Source organism: Brienomyrus brachyistius, chromosome 12 (genome assembly GCF_023856365.1).
Source record: "Brienomyrus brachyistius isolate T26 chromosome 12, BBRACH_0.4, whole genome shotgun sequence".
NCBI classification, from domain to species: Eukaryota; Metazoa; Chordata; class Actinopteri; order Osteoglossiformes; family Mormyridae; genus Brienomyrus; species Brienomyrus brachyistius.
The window spans coordinates 15,207,741-15,226,694 of record NC_064544.1 but is presented as its reverse complement, the minus strand read 5'-3'; the positions used below and the strand labels follow the sequence as shown (position 1 = coordinate 15,226,694).

Genomic DNA, 18,954 nt, shown 5'->3' with positions numbered 1-18,954 from the left:
AAACATATTATTACCTGTAGAAATGTTGACAGCATCATTTTCTGTATTTATTCATTAGAGCCCATAACATCAGTGTGGATACAGTCAGAATACACCTGGGACCCAGAGAACCACACCTGCGCTGTGCGTTTGGTCTGCAACTCATCAGGAGGCCTAAGACCCTCTTACTCCTGGAGGATGAGGGATCAGACAGAGAGCAGCTCCAGGCTGCATTTCTTTCTTCCACCAGGAGAGGGCAATGTCACCATCACCTGCACTGCTGTCAATGCTGCTAATCAGATGTCCCGCAGTCACACAGTGAGGTGCATCCCCACTGGTGATCAAACCACAGGTAACACAAGCTCACACATAATGACATCTGCATGGATAATCATATAACACTACAAAGAATTATACCCAGCCTAATCTTTTATGAGTTAAGATATGTGTAAGTAACGGCCAGTGAACATGCTAAAACGATAAGGATTAGATAGAGGATGGAGCAGGTCAGTGACCATGACTGTCTGCAGGGTGTCTGCTGGGGTAAAATGACAATGGCTTCCACACAAGCTCAAGAAATTTATCCTACACTTCTGTGTTTCACATCCAGCCATCCATGCTGATAAAATTCACAATTAACTCAGACACTCACCTCATCAGGGTGTGGCGCAGTGGTGCAGTGGTTAGCACTATTGCCTTACATGTCTGCGATCAGGGTTTGAGTCTCCATGATGGCTCCATATATGCAGTTTGCTTGTTCTCTCCATGTTGTCATGGCTTCATCCTGCTAGTCCAGTCCACCCCCCCCCCCATGGTGCAAAAATGTCCTGAGGTTAATGGACGTTATTGAATGGAAGGAATTAATACCCATGTAACGAAAGAGTGAGATATTCTATCCATTAGGGATTAGTCAAGATTTTCGAATACTCATAGTGTCAAATAGTCATTTGATTATAATTAATAAATTACTTTGATTCAAAACATGCACATTGGGGGACCTCTTCAATAATAATAATAATAATAATAATCCACACACACCTAAGATGATGAAGCATAAAGATAAGAGCTCTATGTCTCATACATGCATGTCCAAGCTGTGAATGCAGAAGATGCAGGAAACACCCAGAGAGGTTTTCTTCTTCCCATCTCCTTTACATTATTACTCTGATCCTTTTAATGCCCCCAGTTGGCTTCTCACTGTGTCTGCTGAAGATGGCAGTGTTCTCTGTGGGTCTGGTCATCATGGTGTCCGCTGTCATCACTGTCCACCTCAGGGAGAGATTCTACAGGTAAGTAAAGCAGCCAATCAGTTCATCTCATCGCAGCATTTATTAGTCATAATATTTATCATCTATTTACATCATCACCTGAATGTCCATGGCTCTTTCCTTACAGGCAAAGAGAGCCTGTCCAAGGGGCAGAGACAGAAGGAACTGCACCACCAGGTGGCAGACTGTAGGCGTCCTGTATCCCTGTACACAGCAGCCTGTTTACCCCCAGCTTACACACCATGGTAACAATACTTATATTGGAAGGTCACTGTAAATTGAAAATATTAATTCATATCACATCTCAGTGTCATTTACTAGTTGGGTTAGTGGGTCCTAAAGATCAGTCCCCTTTGGATTCTCCTTAACCAGCTTGTATGAGGAGGGTCTGATACAAAGTAAATATTAGCATGACAGTTATGAGATGAATATCTTCAAATAACATATTTTTACCAGCCTGCGAACACTTTACAGCTAAAATCGACACTGTTTCTCCACATTTACATTCCACAGTGTTTTATAATGTTTTCTACTTGATCGTGTTTGTAATGAGGACTCTAACTTTTGTGAGTAGAACAGCAATCGAATTAAAGGTGCATGTATGTCAGTGTCGACACAGTTTGTCACTCTGCTCACCCTGAGCCTCACTGACCACATTCACTGATGATCAGGAAAACGATGCTGCATGCAGAGGTCAGCGCTTTGGTGTCTACAGCAATGTGCAGCGGGAGGCTGTGAGCCACAAACCTCTGTGAATGCATTCAAAAATCAAACGATGCCAAAAGTCTAATATTTTCTTTGGTTACTTATGGTTTAGATTATGGCTGGATAGGGGTTACAGTCTTTATCTTGTGATTAGAGTCCCCACTTAGATATAATTACAAATCTTTGTGTTTATGTGTATGTACAAATGATAGAGGCATAAATCAGAAATTCAGATAAAGATAAATACGATAAACTAAAATAAATTTACCCTCTATACAGTATACAGTACAATGTACAATATACAGTCAGTAATACAAAAACGCATAAAAACCAGTAACAGTGATGTAAAGTGAGGAAGTGCATTCTAGAGCAGCTTTTGAGTGCAAAAAGACAGTTGGTAGGTGGTTCCTTGGTAGGTAGTGACTAGTTATTGTCCAGAGGCAGGTAGTGGACAGCATCCTGACAGCCTGGTGGATGAAGCTGTTGCACAGTCTTGTGGAGCGGGCCGGGAGGCTCCGGTACCTTCTCCCTGAGGGGAGGAGGCTGAAGAGGGAGTGTGAGGGGTGAGAGGAGTCGTCAGCAATGCTGATGGCTCTGCAGGTGAGGAGGGTGTGGAATATGTGCTTGAGGGAAGGCAGTGGGGCACCGATGATCTTACTCATTGCATCCACTAGGCTTTGCAGGGATTTCCTACAGGAGGCAGTGCAGCCTCCATACCACACAGAGGTGCAGCTGGGTGAGGCGTCAACCAATCGCAGGGCACACTTACACACCATTCACTCATACACCATTCACTCACACATGCACACCTAGGGGCAATTTAGTAATGCTAATTAGCGTCGGCATGTTTGTGGAGGGGGAGGGGAACCGGAGTACCAACAGACAACCCCACGACAACATGGGGAGAACATGCAAACTCCACATACATGGATCCCTGGTAGAGATTTGAACCCAGAACCCAGTGCTAACCACCACACCAGCATGCAGACGCCATTGAGATATTCAAAATATCCTAAAATAAAAAATATTTGAGATGAAAATCTATATTCAAATAACTTGTTAAAAACAAGTTAATACTGGTGGGCGATGTGTGGCTCAGGTTAAGCTTCCCTTCCTGTGGTGGTTGCAGGTTCGAGGCCTGGCCTTGGCTGTTAACCCTCCCAAATGCTGCAGGGATGCCAAGTAAATGTGCTTGGACCCTAGATTCACTTTCAACTCTGTGTGTATATATGTGAATGAAAAGGATGTTTGTGTGTGAGTGTGTGTGTGTGTGTGTGTGTGTGTGTGTGCGTGTGTGTGGGGGTATATGTACATTTAAAAATCGTTCTTATAAATCTTTTTACCACTTTAAATACCTCCCAGTTATCTTGACCAAATGACCAAATGCTGTCAGTTGTGCCTATTCTTATTTCTCCTGCAATGATATATTCTCTGGCTATAGACATAGAAACAGCTCCCCCCACTGGTTTGTTTGCTAACTGTATCCAGAGCATCCTTTTGTTTGCACTGGGGAGTCCAGTTTCTTCTCAGTGACCAAACACATGAAGTTCAGTGAATTGGTAACACCGAACTGCCCACAGTGAGTGTCTTCACTGTGATGGACTTGCATCCCATCCAGGGTGTCCCCAGCGGCCCCAGCACGGTGAGCAGTAACCCTGGTCCAACTTGTGTCCATCACTGGCATGTGTGCACCAATAGAAGGGAAGAGGTGCTTCAGCATTACATTAATGGGTTGACCACAGGCCGAGAAGTGTGACTAGCCTAAATTCATGACCCCTGCATCATTGGACTTGACATTCTCTCTCGTCTGGGGCTCGTTTTAATGTATCCAAGATCACACTCCACCTTGACATGACCACAGCAACCCTACAGGAAAATCCCAGGGCAGGATATTGGTATCGGGGACTCAGTGTAGATGTACTGCCCCATCCACGTGAAGGAGTGGCCACCCAAGCTGGACAGCAATTACAGAGGACCGGGGGAGCTGCTCCAGCAACTCCAATGCTGTTTATCACCTGCGGCTGCCCAAGTGCTGAAAGCTGTGCTCCTGCACCGGGAGGGATTGGCACTGTACCACAGCCCTGCCCCAGCTGACCCCTCTGCAGCAGCTGGGGGGAAAGGAAGGTACATCGGGGGCTGTGGGGACTGTGACACATTAGCCACGGTAACATCACCAGCCCTTTTTCTGCTGAGGGATATTGAATTGGATATGGGGGATGCCAGTGGCCACTGACCCTTAATCACGCAGTGTGATGCTGTACAGCCAGTCAGCAAGGAGCACTGGCCTTGGGTCACACTGCCAGTCTGTGTAATCTGTAAGTTAATGTGTGTACCTGTGAATTTACATTGAAAATAATAAGTGTTATAACCATGTAATGTTTTCCCATGGAGTGCACGTGTTTTCATTAGCATTTTATTCTGAGTTTTAGTGTGAATGTTGTGTAATTTGCTGGCTTCCCTGTCTGTCTCACTGTTAGTTTAACACTGGTAGTGAGCTGGTGTTAAAACAGAACTTCTGGTTTAAAAGGACTGTAAAATGACCCACCATCAGTAGAGGCAGTTGTTACTGGAGTTTTAAGCCCTATATGTCATTAGAACTGTCAAATGGTCTGAATGTTTTGCCTTTTTTATTCTACCGCTTTATAGTCACTTTGTGCTGCATGCTCTCACATTGGAACATGTACATTGTGTGCTGCAAACACTGCATCTTTCGACGGTTCCCATCAGCAAGTCACAGGAAGTGATGCTAGTTGTGTCGGTCAGCTACAGAGTTTGTTTAGGGGTCTACTGTGGACACGCCATTCGTGTTGCTCGATCTTAGTGATTATATACAGTTTCTGTAAGGGGGGCTGAGGTGAGGTATGAAGCTGAGACACGGCTCTGCTAACATTTACAGGGAAACCACAAGCTCACCTAGGAACACTGATGCTAACACAGTAACTTCCTGTCACTTTCACGTCAGTCACTGCTATGGACTTGGCCATGTTTCCAGTCACTGTCCTTTTAAGATTGTCAGCTGGTCATGTTGCACAGTTTCCTTCCGCCTTAAGCTTACTTTGATCGGTCGCCTTTTTGTTTTTGTAAACAACAAGTTTGTTTTTGAAAGCAAAATATTTTTTATGCAATACTTCCAGTCGTCCTATAACAATGGAAAACATGAACCTAATGCCACATGCTGTTGGAAAAAACCCTCCGTTACTCCAATTTCTATGAAATGGCCACATAATTGAAATGACCATCGTAATGGTTGTTAACACTCTACCTGAAGCTGTCATCTCTAATGCGTTATAGATACCTTCATAATGCATTACAAAGCATCTACTATAAGGGTCACTATAGGAATTAATGAAGTAATACAGCATCTTTCTGTTAACCGTCATATGGCATTATAATATTGATTATAATACTTCATAATCTGTGGTCCATGTTTTCATCTATACTATATTTCACATACCTTCATAATGCATTACACAACATCCTTAATCTAACCAGTAGCTCCCCCATCGACCAGCCCAACATGGGAGAATCTGGAGGATACCCTGCTGGAGGATCTAGAGTGGGACCCATCAATCCATACATTCATTTTGGCATGTGCCCCCATTTGCCTGGTAACAAGGTCCGGCAGGAATCCCATGTTTTCCAGTTCCAGGGAATCTGTGACCCCGGGGACAATGTAGGAGATCCCTGGAATGGTTATCCATGTCCTAGTGGGGACACTGGTGCCACAAATCCCATTCAAGCTGCCAAGACTGGCTCTGGTTCTGCTCACTGCCATCCTCCAGCTCGTCTATAAACAGCAGCGCCAGCGTCCTCACGGCTTTCCTCCTCTGGACCTTCCAGGACCTTGCCTACAGGCTGGGCCCAGGCTCCTCTGGACCACATCAATGGGCTGAACCTGAGAGAGCCAGCGCTCACTAGCCATTGGCTGCCTCCCATAGGCTTCATGGGCAATCCAGGAGATTTCCACTCCCGCTGTTTATTCCTGACTTCCTGTTCTAACATTCTTTTGTACCTCTGTTTTTCCCCAGATTGTGCCCTTTCTATCCACCCTCCATATCATCTTTCTGGTCCCTGAATAGTGTCTCCCTGTCTGTGCCACCAAGTCCTGCAATTCCATTCTTTTTCTCAGTGTTCCTCTTTCTGTCTGCTCTGCACTGGTGTGGTCTTTTGATTCTGTCTCTCCTTCACCTTTGGCCACTGGCCCTGTCTTCATCCTTCCTGTTCCCTTGGTTCCGGTGATGCCTGTTTTTTCCCCATATTCTCAGCCTTGTTTGGTGTCTGTCCCGCATCCCTTGTCCTGTCCGGGGTTCTGTCTGTCCCTTTACATTACACAGCATCCTTAAATCTTTCATCATCCATTATAATGAACTGTTGATACTTTGTAATGCATTATGAAGGTATCTATAATGCCTTTTAGATGAGCTCCTGTGCTGCCTTCTCCCACACCACACCAGGCTGCTTTCCCACTGCTCCGCCCACTGGTTTCCCACAGCGAGAAGTGTCATAGACAGCTGACTCCCAATACACTCCGTGGTTCATCATCAGTCCTGGCCCTGGTATTTCAGTTCCCCATCCAAGACCTGCATTCTCTGTGGCCCCCTGGCTTGTTCTTGCCCTGTGTGCTGCTTTATGAGGACCAGCTGCCTAGCTGGGGCTCCTTTCTGTCTCCCCCTGCAGTTTGCTTGTTGATCCCTGGCATCCCAGCAGAGCCTACTGAGGTCCAGTTCCCCACACCACTGCCCCTGTCCTCGTCTTTCCTGTTCCCTCGGTCCCGGTGATGCCTGGTGTTTTTCCCATATTCTCAGCCATGTTTGGTGTCTGTCCCGCATCCCTTGTCCTGTCCGGGGTTCTGTCTGTCCCTGGTGTGCACATGACCAGGGGGGTGGTACTGTCAGGATCTGTCTGTCATGTTCCCATATGGCCAGCAGTGGTCGCTACTGGCCATTCAGTTTCCTCTCGCTTCTCTTTATTACTCGCACCTGCCTCTCATTCAACTATCATACTGAACTCAACATTTCCATTAAGAAGTACACAGAATCCAAAGACAAGAACTGAGAAATGCAAATATTTTTCAGTTGGCATTTATATATCAATTATTTTGTGTATATCAATACGGACTTGTCCTGTGCTCCGCAGTCAATCGTTGACATTGCATGTGTCGTTCTTGCCAATGTTTGGGGTTTGTCCTGATCCCTTTTAGTTGTTCCTCATTACCCCTTTTGTTTGGTCCCTCATGGTCCATTGGTTTGTGTTTGAGTTTGTTTGTTTAAAATAAAGCCCTCTACAGTATGTTTAAATCGCAAGGCCTTGTGTGGATTATCACTTTGTTCCTGCTTCCCGACATGACCATTAATGACGTGTTTATAGATTCTTATAAGCTGGGCATTTATGGAACATGTTACTGAATGATGACATTAGAGAATCTAAATACAACAATTGAGACCTAATACCTTCCGGCTGCTATTTATAGGTCAGTGTTCTAATACCTTGGCTGTCAAACAAGGAAGTAGCTTTTTTGTGCTACTCACTAAAGACAACTTACAGAAAAGTGCATGAAACAGTTCAGTGTAGTGATATGCAATAATGCTCATCTTAACAAGTCTCCTACTCATTTCTGGTAAGTTTTAAACTGCTTTTAAATGTGATACTTGTGGAACCAGGTATATTGGCAACTGCTGCTTGTTCATATAATAAGAGAAAAATGTACTTGTTTGCTAATTTCTTATCTTGTGATGCTTGTATTCCGGACAGCTAGGGAAGTCGGAATGTTATGGCTTTTGTGACAAAATAGAGTTTCTTGGTTGTATTTTGAGTTGGTTCGCAAATCGCAAATTTCACAGAGAATTTCATATGTGTTCTATTTGTTCATTCATTGATTTATATAATATCTACTTGTATAACAGAGTAACTGTAGTGGTAGTAGGTGGTGTTATGAACTTGCAGTAGTAAAATTTGTATGTTTTTGAACATTATTTGCTAAAAGACTGAAAATAGCATATCAAAAGCAAATACTCTACATCAAGGACAAAAGTAAAACTGACTGTGTGATTTTAAAGCCACATTATGTCTGGCCATGAAGACACATATAAAATAACACATGATATGGTAGGACTGTGACAAAGACTGACATACTGGTAAATCCACAAATGTCACATAATTCTCTGTAGACGACTGGGAAAGAACGAGTCTGTCCGTGTTGAATATTTAAAATATTCTCAAAATAAAAGGAAATAGAACTCCTTAATGAGTCAGATAATGGGGGGATAAACTGCATGCTTAGCATGAAATGATCACCTATGATATTACATATAAAAACAGTTAGCAAACAACCAAACTAATTAATTATCGCAATAACCATGTAACACTATATTGCTGAGTATATTTGGGAGTTTCTTTAGTGGGGAGTTAATATGGTAACGTAACTGAAAGCTGATCATTAGATTTGCAGCCAGTATGAATACAGTTGCTTATTAACTGTATTGTAGGCTAATATTAATCTAAAACTTGTCTGGTCCTGGACATCAAGTTGTCTTCAGCTAATGATTGTCAGATTTTTAAGAACAGTGTAACTTATCAGCTGGGTAATTGACACAGTTTAAGGGTATCTGGCTGTGAAGTATTGGGTTGTCCCACCATAATGAGTGTAGATGCATGATCTCCTGCTTGCTTTCCTGGATTTCCAGCTTTTCAATTTGTGATTTACTGGACTGTGCAAAAATCTTATGCAGGCATAGAAAATGATGTTTAAGTGATATTCATGTTGGTGTAAAACTTTGCTATTCTGTCTGTTAAAGTGTGTCAGCTTGGCCATTTCAAACCCCCCCCCCCCCCCCCCCCCCCCCCCCCCGTATTTGCAGGGACCGTCCAATATATCCATGTATTTTTAACGGGTTGGACTTATTATTTTCTTATTAGCTGGCTCGTAGTGTGGGCATGACAATAAGCAGTTATATAAAATTCATTCTGTTTCTTATGTGAATTTTATACATTAACCGCTAGTGGGTAATAATTAATAAAGTAAGTTTCTCTACTAACCTTCTTTAAACTCTGCATATGTATAACAATGAACGGCAGAGTGCTGGAGGACTGTGCGTTTCTGTCAGCTTCATGTGCTGCATGGCCAGTGCGGTACAAGCACCTCTAGAGTGACATCTAACGAACAGAAACTTTCTATACCCAACAGTGAAAGTACAAGGCTGGCTTATGCTTCTGGTCAGTGTCAGAATCAGAATTCAATGCTTTGCTTCTTATTGCAGGTCTTTGTGTTGCTGTTGGTCTCACAGTGAATGACAACGTGGGAGAAACAGTGGAGCTGCCTTCAGTCCTGGAGAGTCTGAAATTAGAAGAATTTGACTTTCTGATATGGATGTTTAATGGATGGATCATAGCTGAAATGTCCAGTGATCAGTTAAAAGTAAACCTTCATGCTCAGTTCAAAGGACGACTGCAGCTGAGCCCTGATTTCAGTCTAACAGTGAGGGAGCTGAGACTGGAGGACAGTGGGGAGTATCGGCGTGTAGGAAGGAAGAAAGGTGGTTCACAGATTCCCACGAATAAAATCCAGCTGCACGTTTATGGTAAGATATTTCACATGAATGTACTATGCAGTATGTGAATGAATCTGCATAGGTATTTCGGTATACTAAACATTAATATATGACTATTCAAGCAATTATATATTTGCGCATCTTTGAGAGGTGCTCAGTGTTGTGTTTGTAATTCTATTTGTATTAATTAGTAATTAATAATTAATTAATAATTAATTATTAAGCTGATGTTCCCCAGCCTTGTACCCTGTGCTGCACAGACAGGCTCTAGGCCCCTTGTGACCCTGACCAGGATAAGCAGTTAGGATGGATGATGTGAAGTTTAGGAGAAACATCATCTTATCCATCCTTCCATTTTCCATAACTGCTCATCTGCAGTGAGGAAACACAGGGCAGCCTAAGTGAAGGGACACCCTGGTTGGTCCATCACACAGCTCACATCTACAATAAAATGCTGGGGGCAGCTTAGTGATGCCAGTTTATACTGAGGAAGGAAGGCAGAGTGCCTGGTAGAATCACATGCAAACATCCCACAATCCTGGAGGCCTGAGGTCACTGTGCTGCCCACTGTGCCACTGCACTGGTCTTCAAACATATTATTACCTGTAGAAATGTTGACAGCATCATTTTCTGTACTTATTCAGTAGAGACCCCCATAACATCAGTGTGGATACAGTCAGAATACACCTGGGACCCAGAGAACCACACCTGCGCTGTGCGTTTGGTCTGCAACTCATCAGGAGGCCTAAGACCCTCTTACACCTGGAGGATGAGGGATCAGACAGAGAGCAGCTCCAGGCTGCATTTCTTTCTTTCACCAGGAGAGGGCAATGTCACCATCACCTGCACTGCTGTTCATGCTGCTAGTCAGATGTCCAGTAATCATACAGTGAGGTGCATCCCCACTGGTGATCAAACCACAGGTAACACAAGCGCACACATAATGACATCTGCATGTATAAACATATACCTGTAGCACTACAAAGAATTAATAACCAGCCTAATCCTTTACAAGTTCAGATACGTGTAAGTAACGGCCAGTGAACATGATAAAACGATAAGGATTAGATAGAGGATGGAGCAGGTCAGTGACCATGACTGTCAGTTGGATACCTGCTGGTGTTAAATGACAATGGCTTCCACACAAGGTCAGAAAATGTGTCCTACACTTCTGTGTTTCACATCCATCCATCCATCCATCCATGCTGATAAAATTCACAATTAACTCAGACACTCACCTCATCAGGGTGTGGTGCAGTGGTGCAGTGGTTAGCACTATTGCCTTACATGTCTGCGATCAGGGTTTGAGTCTCCATGATGGCTCCATATATGCAGTTTGCTTGTTCTCTCCGTGTTGTCATGGCTTCATCCTGCTAGTCCAGTCCCCCCCCCATGATGCAAAAATGTCCTGAGGTTAATGGACGTTATTGAATGGAAGGAATTAATACCCATGTAATGTATTTTTTATGTCTTTGATTTTTTTTTTTCCGAAAGAGTGAGATATTCTATCCATTTGGGATTAGTCAAGATTTTCAAATACTTGAATAGTCATTTATCCATCCATCCATTTTCCAAACCGCTTATCCTACTGGGTCGCGGTGGGTCTGGAGCCACCAGCAGCAGCTGGGGGGAAAGGAAGGTACATCGGGGACTCTGGGGACTGTGACACATTAGTCACGGTAACATCACCAGCCCTTTTTCTGCTGAGGGATATTGAATTGGATATGGGGGATGCCAGTGGCCACTGACCCTTAATCACGCAGTGTGATGCTGTACAGCCAGTCAGCAAGGAGTACTGGCCTTGGGTCACACTGCCAGTCTGTGTAATCTGTAAGTTAATGTGTGTACCTGTGAATTTACATTGAAAATAATAAGTGTTATAACCATGTAATGTTTTCCCATGGAGTGCATGTGTTTTCATTAGCATTTCATTCTGAGTTTTAGTGTGAATGTTGTGTAATTTGCTGGCTTCCCTGTCTGTCTCACTGTTAGTTTAACACTGGTAGTGAGCTGGTGTTAAAGCAGAACTTCTGGTTTAAAAGAGCTGCAAAATGACCCACAAACTCATCAGCAGAGGCAGTTATTACTCGAGTTTTAAGTCCTATATGTCATTAGAACTGTCATATGGTCTGAATGTTTTGCATTTTTTATTCTACCGCTATATAGCCACTTTGTGCTGCATGCTCTCACACTGTAACATGTACATTGTGTGTTGCAAACACTGCATCTTTCGACGGTTCCCATCAGCAAGTCACAGAAAGTGATACCAGTTGTGTGGGTCAGCCACAGAGTCTGTTTAGGGGTCTACTGTGGACACGCCATTCGTGTTGCTCGATGTTAGTGATTATATACAGTTTCTGTAAGGGGGGCTGAGGTGAGGTATGAAGCTGAGACACGGCTCTGCTAACATTTACAGGGAAACCACAAGCTCAGCTAGGATCACTGATGCTAACACAGTAACTTCCTGTCACTTTCACGTCAGTCACTGCTATAGACTTGGCCATGTTTCCAGTCACTGTCCTATTAAGATTGTCAGCAGGTCATGTTGCACAGTTTCCTTCCGCCTTAAGCTTACTTTGATCGGTCGCCTTTTTGTTTTTGCAAACAACAAGTTTGTTTTTGAAAGCAAAATATTTTTTATGCAATACTTCCAGTCGTCCTATAACAATGGAAAACATGAACCTAATGCCACATGCTGTTGGAAAAAACCCTCCGTTACTCCAATTTCTATGAAATGGCCACATAATTGAAATGACCATCGTAATGGTTGTTAACACTCTACCTGAAGCTGTCATCTCTAATGCGTTATAGATACCTTCGTAATGCATTCCAAAGCATCTACTATAAGGGTCACTATAGGAATTAATAAAGTAATACAGCATCTTTCTATTAACCGTCATATGGCATTATAATATTGATTATAATACTTCATAATCTGTGGTCTAAGTTTTCATCTATACTATATTTCACATACCTTCATAATGCATTACACAGCATCCTTAATCTCACCAGTAGCTCCCCCATCGACCAGCCCTACATGGGAGAATCTGGAGGATACCCTGCTGGAGGATCTAGAGTAGGACCCATCAATCCATACATTCATCTTGGCATGTGCCCCCATTTGCCTGGTAACAAGGTCCGGCAGGAATCCCATGTTTTCCCAGTTCCAGGGAATCTGTGACCCCGGGGACAATGTAGGAGATCCCTGGAATGGTTATCCATGTCCTAGTGGGGACACTGGTGCCACAAATCCCATTCAAGCTGCCAAGACTGGCTCTGGTTCTGCTCACTGCCATCCTCCAGCTCGTCTATAAACAGCAGCGCCAGCGTCCTCACGGCTCTCCTCCTCTGGACCTTCCAGGACCTTGCCTACAGGCTGGGCCCAGACTCCTCTGGACCACATCAATGGGCTGAACCTGCGGCAGCCAGCGCTCACTAGCCATTGGCTGCCTCCCATAGGCTTCGGGGGCAATCCAGGAGATTTCCACTCCCGCTGTTTATTCCTGACTTCCTGTTCTAACATTCTTTTGTACCTCTGTTTTACCCCAGATTGTGCCCTTTCTATCCACCCTCCATATCATCTTTCTGGTCCCTGAATAGTGTCTCCCTGTCTGTGCCACCAAGTCCTGCTCTTCCATTCTTTTTCTCAGTGTTCCTCTTTCTGTCTGCTCTGCACTGGTGTGGTCTTTTGATTCTGTCTCTCCTTCACCTTTGGCCACTGGCCCTGTCTTCATCCTTCCTGTTCCCTTGGTTCCGGTGATGCCTGTTTTTTCCCCATATTCTCAGCCTTGTTTGGTGTCTGTCCCGCATCCCTTGTCCTGTTCTGTCTGTCCCTGGTGTGCACATGACCAGGGGGGTGGTACTGTCAGGATCTGCCTGTCATGTTCCCATATGGCCAGCAGTGGTCGCTACTGGCCATTCAGTTTCCTCTCGCTTCTCTTTATTACTCACACCTGCCTCTCATTCAACTATCATACTGAACTCAACATTGACATTAAGAAGCACACAGAATCCAAAGACAAGAACTGAGAAATGCAAATATTTTTCAGTTGGCATTTATATATCAATTATTTTGTGTATATCAATACGGACTTGTCCTGTGCTCCACAGTTAATCGTTGACATTTCATGTGTCGTTCTTGCCAATGTTTGGAGTTTGTCCTGATCCCTTTTAATTGTTCCTCATTACCCCTTTTGTTCGGTCCCTCGTGGTCCATTGGTTTGTGTTTGAGTTTGTTTGTTTAAAATAAAGCCCTCTACAGTATGTTTAAATCGCAAGGCCTTGTGTGGATTATCGCTTTGTTCCTGCTTCCCGACCCGACGTGACCATTAATGACGTGTTTACAGATTCTTATAAGCTGGGCATTTATCGAAAATGTTACTGAATGATGACATTAGAGAATCCAAATACAACAATTGAGAAATACTAATACCTTCCTGCTGCTATTTATAGGTCAATTTTCTTATGTCTTGGCTGTCAAAGAAGGAAGTAGCTTTTTTGTGCTCCTCACTAGATACAACTTACAGAAAAGTGCATGAAACAGTTCATTGTAGTGATACGCAGTAATGCTCATCTTAACAAGTCTCCTACTCATTTCTGGTAAGTTTTAAACTGCTTTTAAATGTGATACTTGTGGAACCAGGTATATTGGCAACTGCTGCTTGTTCATATAATAAGAGAAAAATGTACTTGTTTGCTAATTTCTTATCTTGTGATGCTTGTATTCCGGACAGCTAGGGAAGTCGGAATGTTATGGCTTTTGTGACAGAATAGAGTTTCTTGGTTGTATTTTGAGTTGGTTCGCAAATCGCAAATTTCACAGAGAATTTCATATGTGTTCTATTTGTTCATTCATTGATTTATATAATATCTACTTGTATAACAGAGTAACTGTAGTGGTAGTAGGTGGTGTTATGAACTTGCAGTAGTAAAATTTGTATGTTTTTGAACATTATTTGCTAAAAGACTGAAAATAGCATATCAAAAGCAAATACTCTACATCAAGGACAAAAGTAAAACTGACTGTGTGATTTTAAAGCCACATTATGTCTGGCCATGAAGACACATATAAAATAACACATGATATGGTAGGACTGTGACAAAGACTGACATACTGGTAAATCCACAAATGTCACATAATTCTCTGTAGACGACTGGGAAAGAACGAGTCTGTCCGTGTTGAATATTTAAAATATTCTCAAAATAAAAGGAAATAGAACTCCTTAATGAGTCAGATAATGGGGGGATAAACTGCATGCTTAGCATGAAATGATCACCTATGATATTACATACACAGTTAGCAAACAACCAAACTAATTAATTATCTCAATAACCATGTAACACTATATTGCTGAGTATATTTGGGAGTTTCTTTAGTGGGGGGTTAATATGGTAACGTAACTGAAAGCTGATCGTTAGATTTGCAGCCAGTATGAATACAGTTGCTTATTAACTGTATTGTAGGCTAATATTAATCTAAAACTTGTCTGGTCCTGGATATCAAGTTGTCTTCAGCTAATGATTGTCAGATTTTTAAGAACAGGGTAACTCATCAGCTGGGTAATTGACACAGTTTAAAGGTATCTGGCTGTGAAGTATTGGGTGTCCCACCATAATGAGTGTAGATGCATGATCTCCTGCTTGCTTTCCTGGATTTCCAGCTTTTCAATTTGTGATTTACTGGACTGTGCAAAAATCTTATGCAGGCATAGAAAATGATGTTTAAGTGATATTCATGTTGGTGTAAAACTTTGCTATTCTGTCTGTTAAAGTGTGTCAGCTTGGCCATTTCAAACCCCCCCCCCCCCGTATTTGCAGGGACCGTCCAATATATCCATGTATTTTTAACGGGTTGGACTTATTATTTTCTTATTAGCTGGCTCGTAGTGTGGGCATGACAATAAGCAGTTATATAAAATTCATTCTGCTTCTTATGTGAATTTTTATACATTAACCGCTAGTGGGTAATAATTAATAAAGTAAGTTTCTCTACTAACCTTCTTTAAACTCTGAATATGTATAACAATGAACGGCAGAGTGCTGGAGGAATGTGCGTTTCTGTCAGCTTCATGTGCTGCAGGGCCAGTGCAGTACAAGCACCTCTAGAGTGACATCTAACGAACAGCAACTTTCTATACCCAAATAGTGAAAGTACAAGGCTGGCTTAGGCTTCTGGGCAGAAACAATTAGAACTCATTGCTTTTCTTCTTCATTGCAGGTGTTTGTGTTGCTGCTGATATGACAGTAAATGGCAGCGTAGGAGGGACAGTGGACCTGCCTTCAGTCCTGGGGAGTCTGAAGGTGGAAGATTTTCAGTTGCTGAGGTGGAAATTTAAGAATATAGACATTGCTGAAAAGTTCAGTGGTCAAACAGAAGTAAACCTTCATGCTCAGTTCAAAGGACGACTGCAGCTGAGCCCTGATTTCAGTCTAACAGTGAGGGAGCTGAGACTGGAGGACAGTGGGGAGTATCAGCGTCTAGGAAGGAAGAAAAATGGTTCACAGATTTCCACATATACAATCCAGCTGCAGGTTTATGGTAAGATCTTTCACATGCATGTACATGAATATAAATCAGGAGAGGTATTCCGATATACTAATTAACTTCATTATTATTATTATTATAATTATTACTTTATTATTTATTACTGTCCAAACAATTATGCATTTGCCATTGTTAGAGAGGTGTTCAGAGTTGTGCTTGTAATTATATCTGTATGGTTGTAAAGCTCATGTTCCCCAGCCTTGTACCCTGTGCTGCACAGACAGGCTCTAGGCCCCTTGTGACCCTGACCAGGATAAGCAGTTAGGATGGATGATGTGAAGTTTAGGAGAAACATCATCTTATCCATCCTTCCATTTTCCATAACTGCTCATCTGCAGTGAGGAAACACAGGGCAGCCTAAGTGAAGGGACACCCTGGTTGGTCCATCACACAGCTCACATCTACAATAAAATGCTGGGGGCAGCTTAGTGATGCCAGTTTATACTGAGGAAGGAAGGCAGAGTGCCTGGTAGAATCACATGCAAACATCCCACAATCCTGGAGGCCTGAGGTCACTGTGCTGCCCACTGTGCCACTGCACTGGTCTTCAAACATATTATTACCTGTAGAAATGTTGACAGCATCATTTTCTGTACTTATTCAGTAGAGACCCCCATAACATCAGTGTGGATACAGTCAGAATACACCTGGGACCCAGAGAACCACACCTGCGCTGTGCGTTTGGTCTGCAACTCATCAGGAGGCCTAAGACCCTCTTACACCTGGAGGATGAGGGATCAGACAGAGAGCAGCTCCAGGCTGCATTTCTTTCTTTCACCAGGAGAGGGCAATGTCACCATCACCTGCACTGCAGTTAATGCTGCCAGTCAGATGTCCCGCAGTCACACAGTGAAGTGCATCCCCACAGGTAATCAAACCACAGGTAACACAAGCTCACACATAATGACATCTGCATGGATAAACATATAACACTACAAAGAATTATACCCAGCCTAATCTTTTATGAGTTAAGATATGTGTAAGTAACGGCCAGTGAACATGCTAAAACGATAAGGATTAGATAGAGGATGGAGCAGGTCAGTGACCATGACTGTCTGCAGGGTGTCTGCTGGGGTAAAATGACAATGGCTTCCACACAAGCTCAGGAAATTTATCCTACACTTCTGTGTTTCACATCCAGCCATCCATGCATGCTGATAAAATTCACAATTAACACAGACTTGCATCTCTGGGATCAGGGTTTGAGTCTCCATGATGGCTCCATATATGGAGTTTGCATGTTCTCTCCATCTTGTCATGGCTTCATCCTGCTAGTCCAGTCCACCCCCCCCCCATGTAATTAATACCCATGTAATGTATTTTTTTATGTCTTTGTTTCACATCCATCAGTTCCTTTTATCAAGAAAAGCTTTATCCTTCCTTGAAACGAGTTGTAATTCAAAACAAATAAAATGATTATGGGCTATTCTTCGAAATTCGATTAAATAAAAGTGAGATATTCTATCCATTAGGGATTAGTCAAGATTTTCAAATACTCATAGTGTCAAATAGTCATTTGATTATAATTAATAAATTAATTTGATTCAAAACATGCACATTGGGAGACCTCTTCAATAATAATAATAATAATAATAATAATCCAAACACACCTAAGATGATGAAGCATAAAGATAAGAGCTCTATGTCTCATACATGCATGTCCAAGCTGTGAATGCAGAAGATGCAGGAAACACCCAGAGAGGTTTTCTTCTTCCCATCTCCTTTACATTATTACTCTGATCCTTCTAGTGCCCCCTGTTGGCTTCTCACCGTGTCTGCTGAAGATGGCAGTGTTCTCTGTGGGTCTGGTCATCATGGTGTCCGCTGTCATCGCTGTCCACCTCAGGGAGAGATTCCACAGGTAAGTAAAGCAGCCAATCAATTAATCTCATCACAGCATTTATTAGTCATAATAATAATCACTCATATACATCATCACCTGAATGTCCATGGCTCTTTCATTACAGGCAAAGAGAGCCTGTCCAAGGGGCAGAGACAGAGGGAACTGCAGCACCGGGTGGCAGACTGTAGGCGTCCTGGATCCCTGTATCCCTGTACACAGCAGCCTGTTTACCCCCCAGCTTACACACCATGGTAACAATACTTATATTGGAAGGTCACTGTAAATTGAAAATATTAATTCATATCACATCTCAGTGTCATTTACTAGTTGGGTTAGTGGGTCCTAAAGATCAGTCCCCTTTGGATTCTCCTTAACCAGCTTGTATGAGGAGGGTCTGATACAAAATAATTTTAGCATGACAGTTATGAGATACATATCTTCAAATAACATATTTTTACCAGCCTGCGAACACTTTACAGGTAAAATCGACACTGTTTCTCCACATTTACGTTCCACAGTGTTTTATAATATTTCTGTTTGATCGTGTTTGTAATGAGGACTCTTACTTTTGTAAGTAGAACAGCAATCGAATTAAAGGTCCATGTATGTCAGTGTCGACACAGTTTGTCACTCTGCTCACCCTGAGCCTCACTGACCACATTCACTGATGATCAGGAAAACGATGCTGCATGCAGAGGTCAGCGCTTTGGTGTCTACAGCAATGTGCAGCGGGAGGCTGTGAGGGCAGCTCTAAGGTGGAACTGCTGGCTTTTGTGAAATAAAGCTTTGTTTGCACAACTACAATGGATTTATTTTTTTCTGCTCCATCTTGCTCTCCTTCTACAATATACAGACATATAGGTGAGAGTGGCGAATGGGGTCAGAGTGCAAAGTCGGATATTTATCCTCTGGGTCATTCCTCGGTATCAAGGGCCCAAGGCTGATGTGACTATTCTCCTGACCAAAGGATTTGAACTGACAACCTTCTGATCACGGGCACAAAGACCAGTCCTGCTGAGGGATTGACCCACTTGTCAGATCACCCTGGCAAGAGAGAAGGTCCCCAGT

General features: G+C 42.9%; 2 protein-coding genes across 5 annotated transcripts in view; both read left to right on the top strand.

Moving 5' to 3' along the window:
* Nucleotides 1-1,977, top strand: part of LOC125704837 (uncharacterized) — a 111,265-nt gene extending 109,288 nt beyond the window's left edge. The window contains exons 5-6 of the mRNA XM_048970942.1: nt 1,166-1,268; nt 1,375-1,977. Of these exons, the coding sequence (XP_048826899.1) occupies nt 1,166-1,268; nt 1,375-1,438 (167 nt within the window). The 3' untranslated portion in view covers nt 1,439-1,977. The remainder of the gene's footprint in view (nt 1-1,165; nt 1,269-1,374) is intronic.
* LOC125704843 (SLAM family member 5-like) overlaps nt 1-18,954 on the top strand; it is a 52,889-nt gene that overhangs the window by 18,423 nt on the left and 15,512 nt on the right. The gene's annotated exons all lie outside the window — the stretch shown is intronic.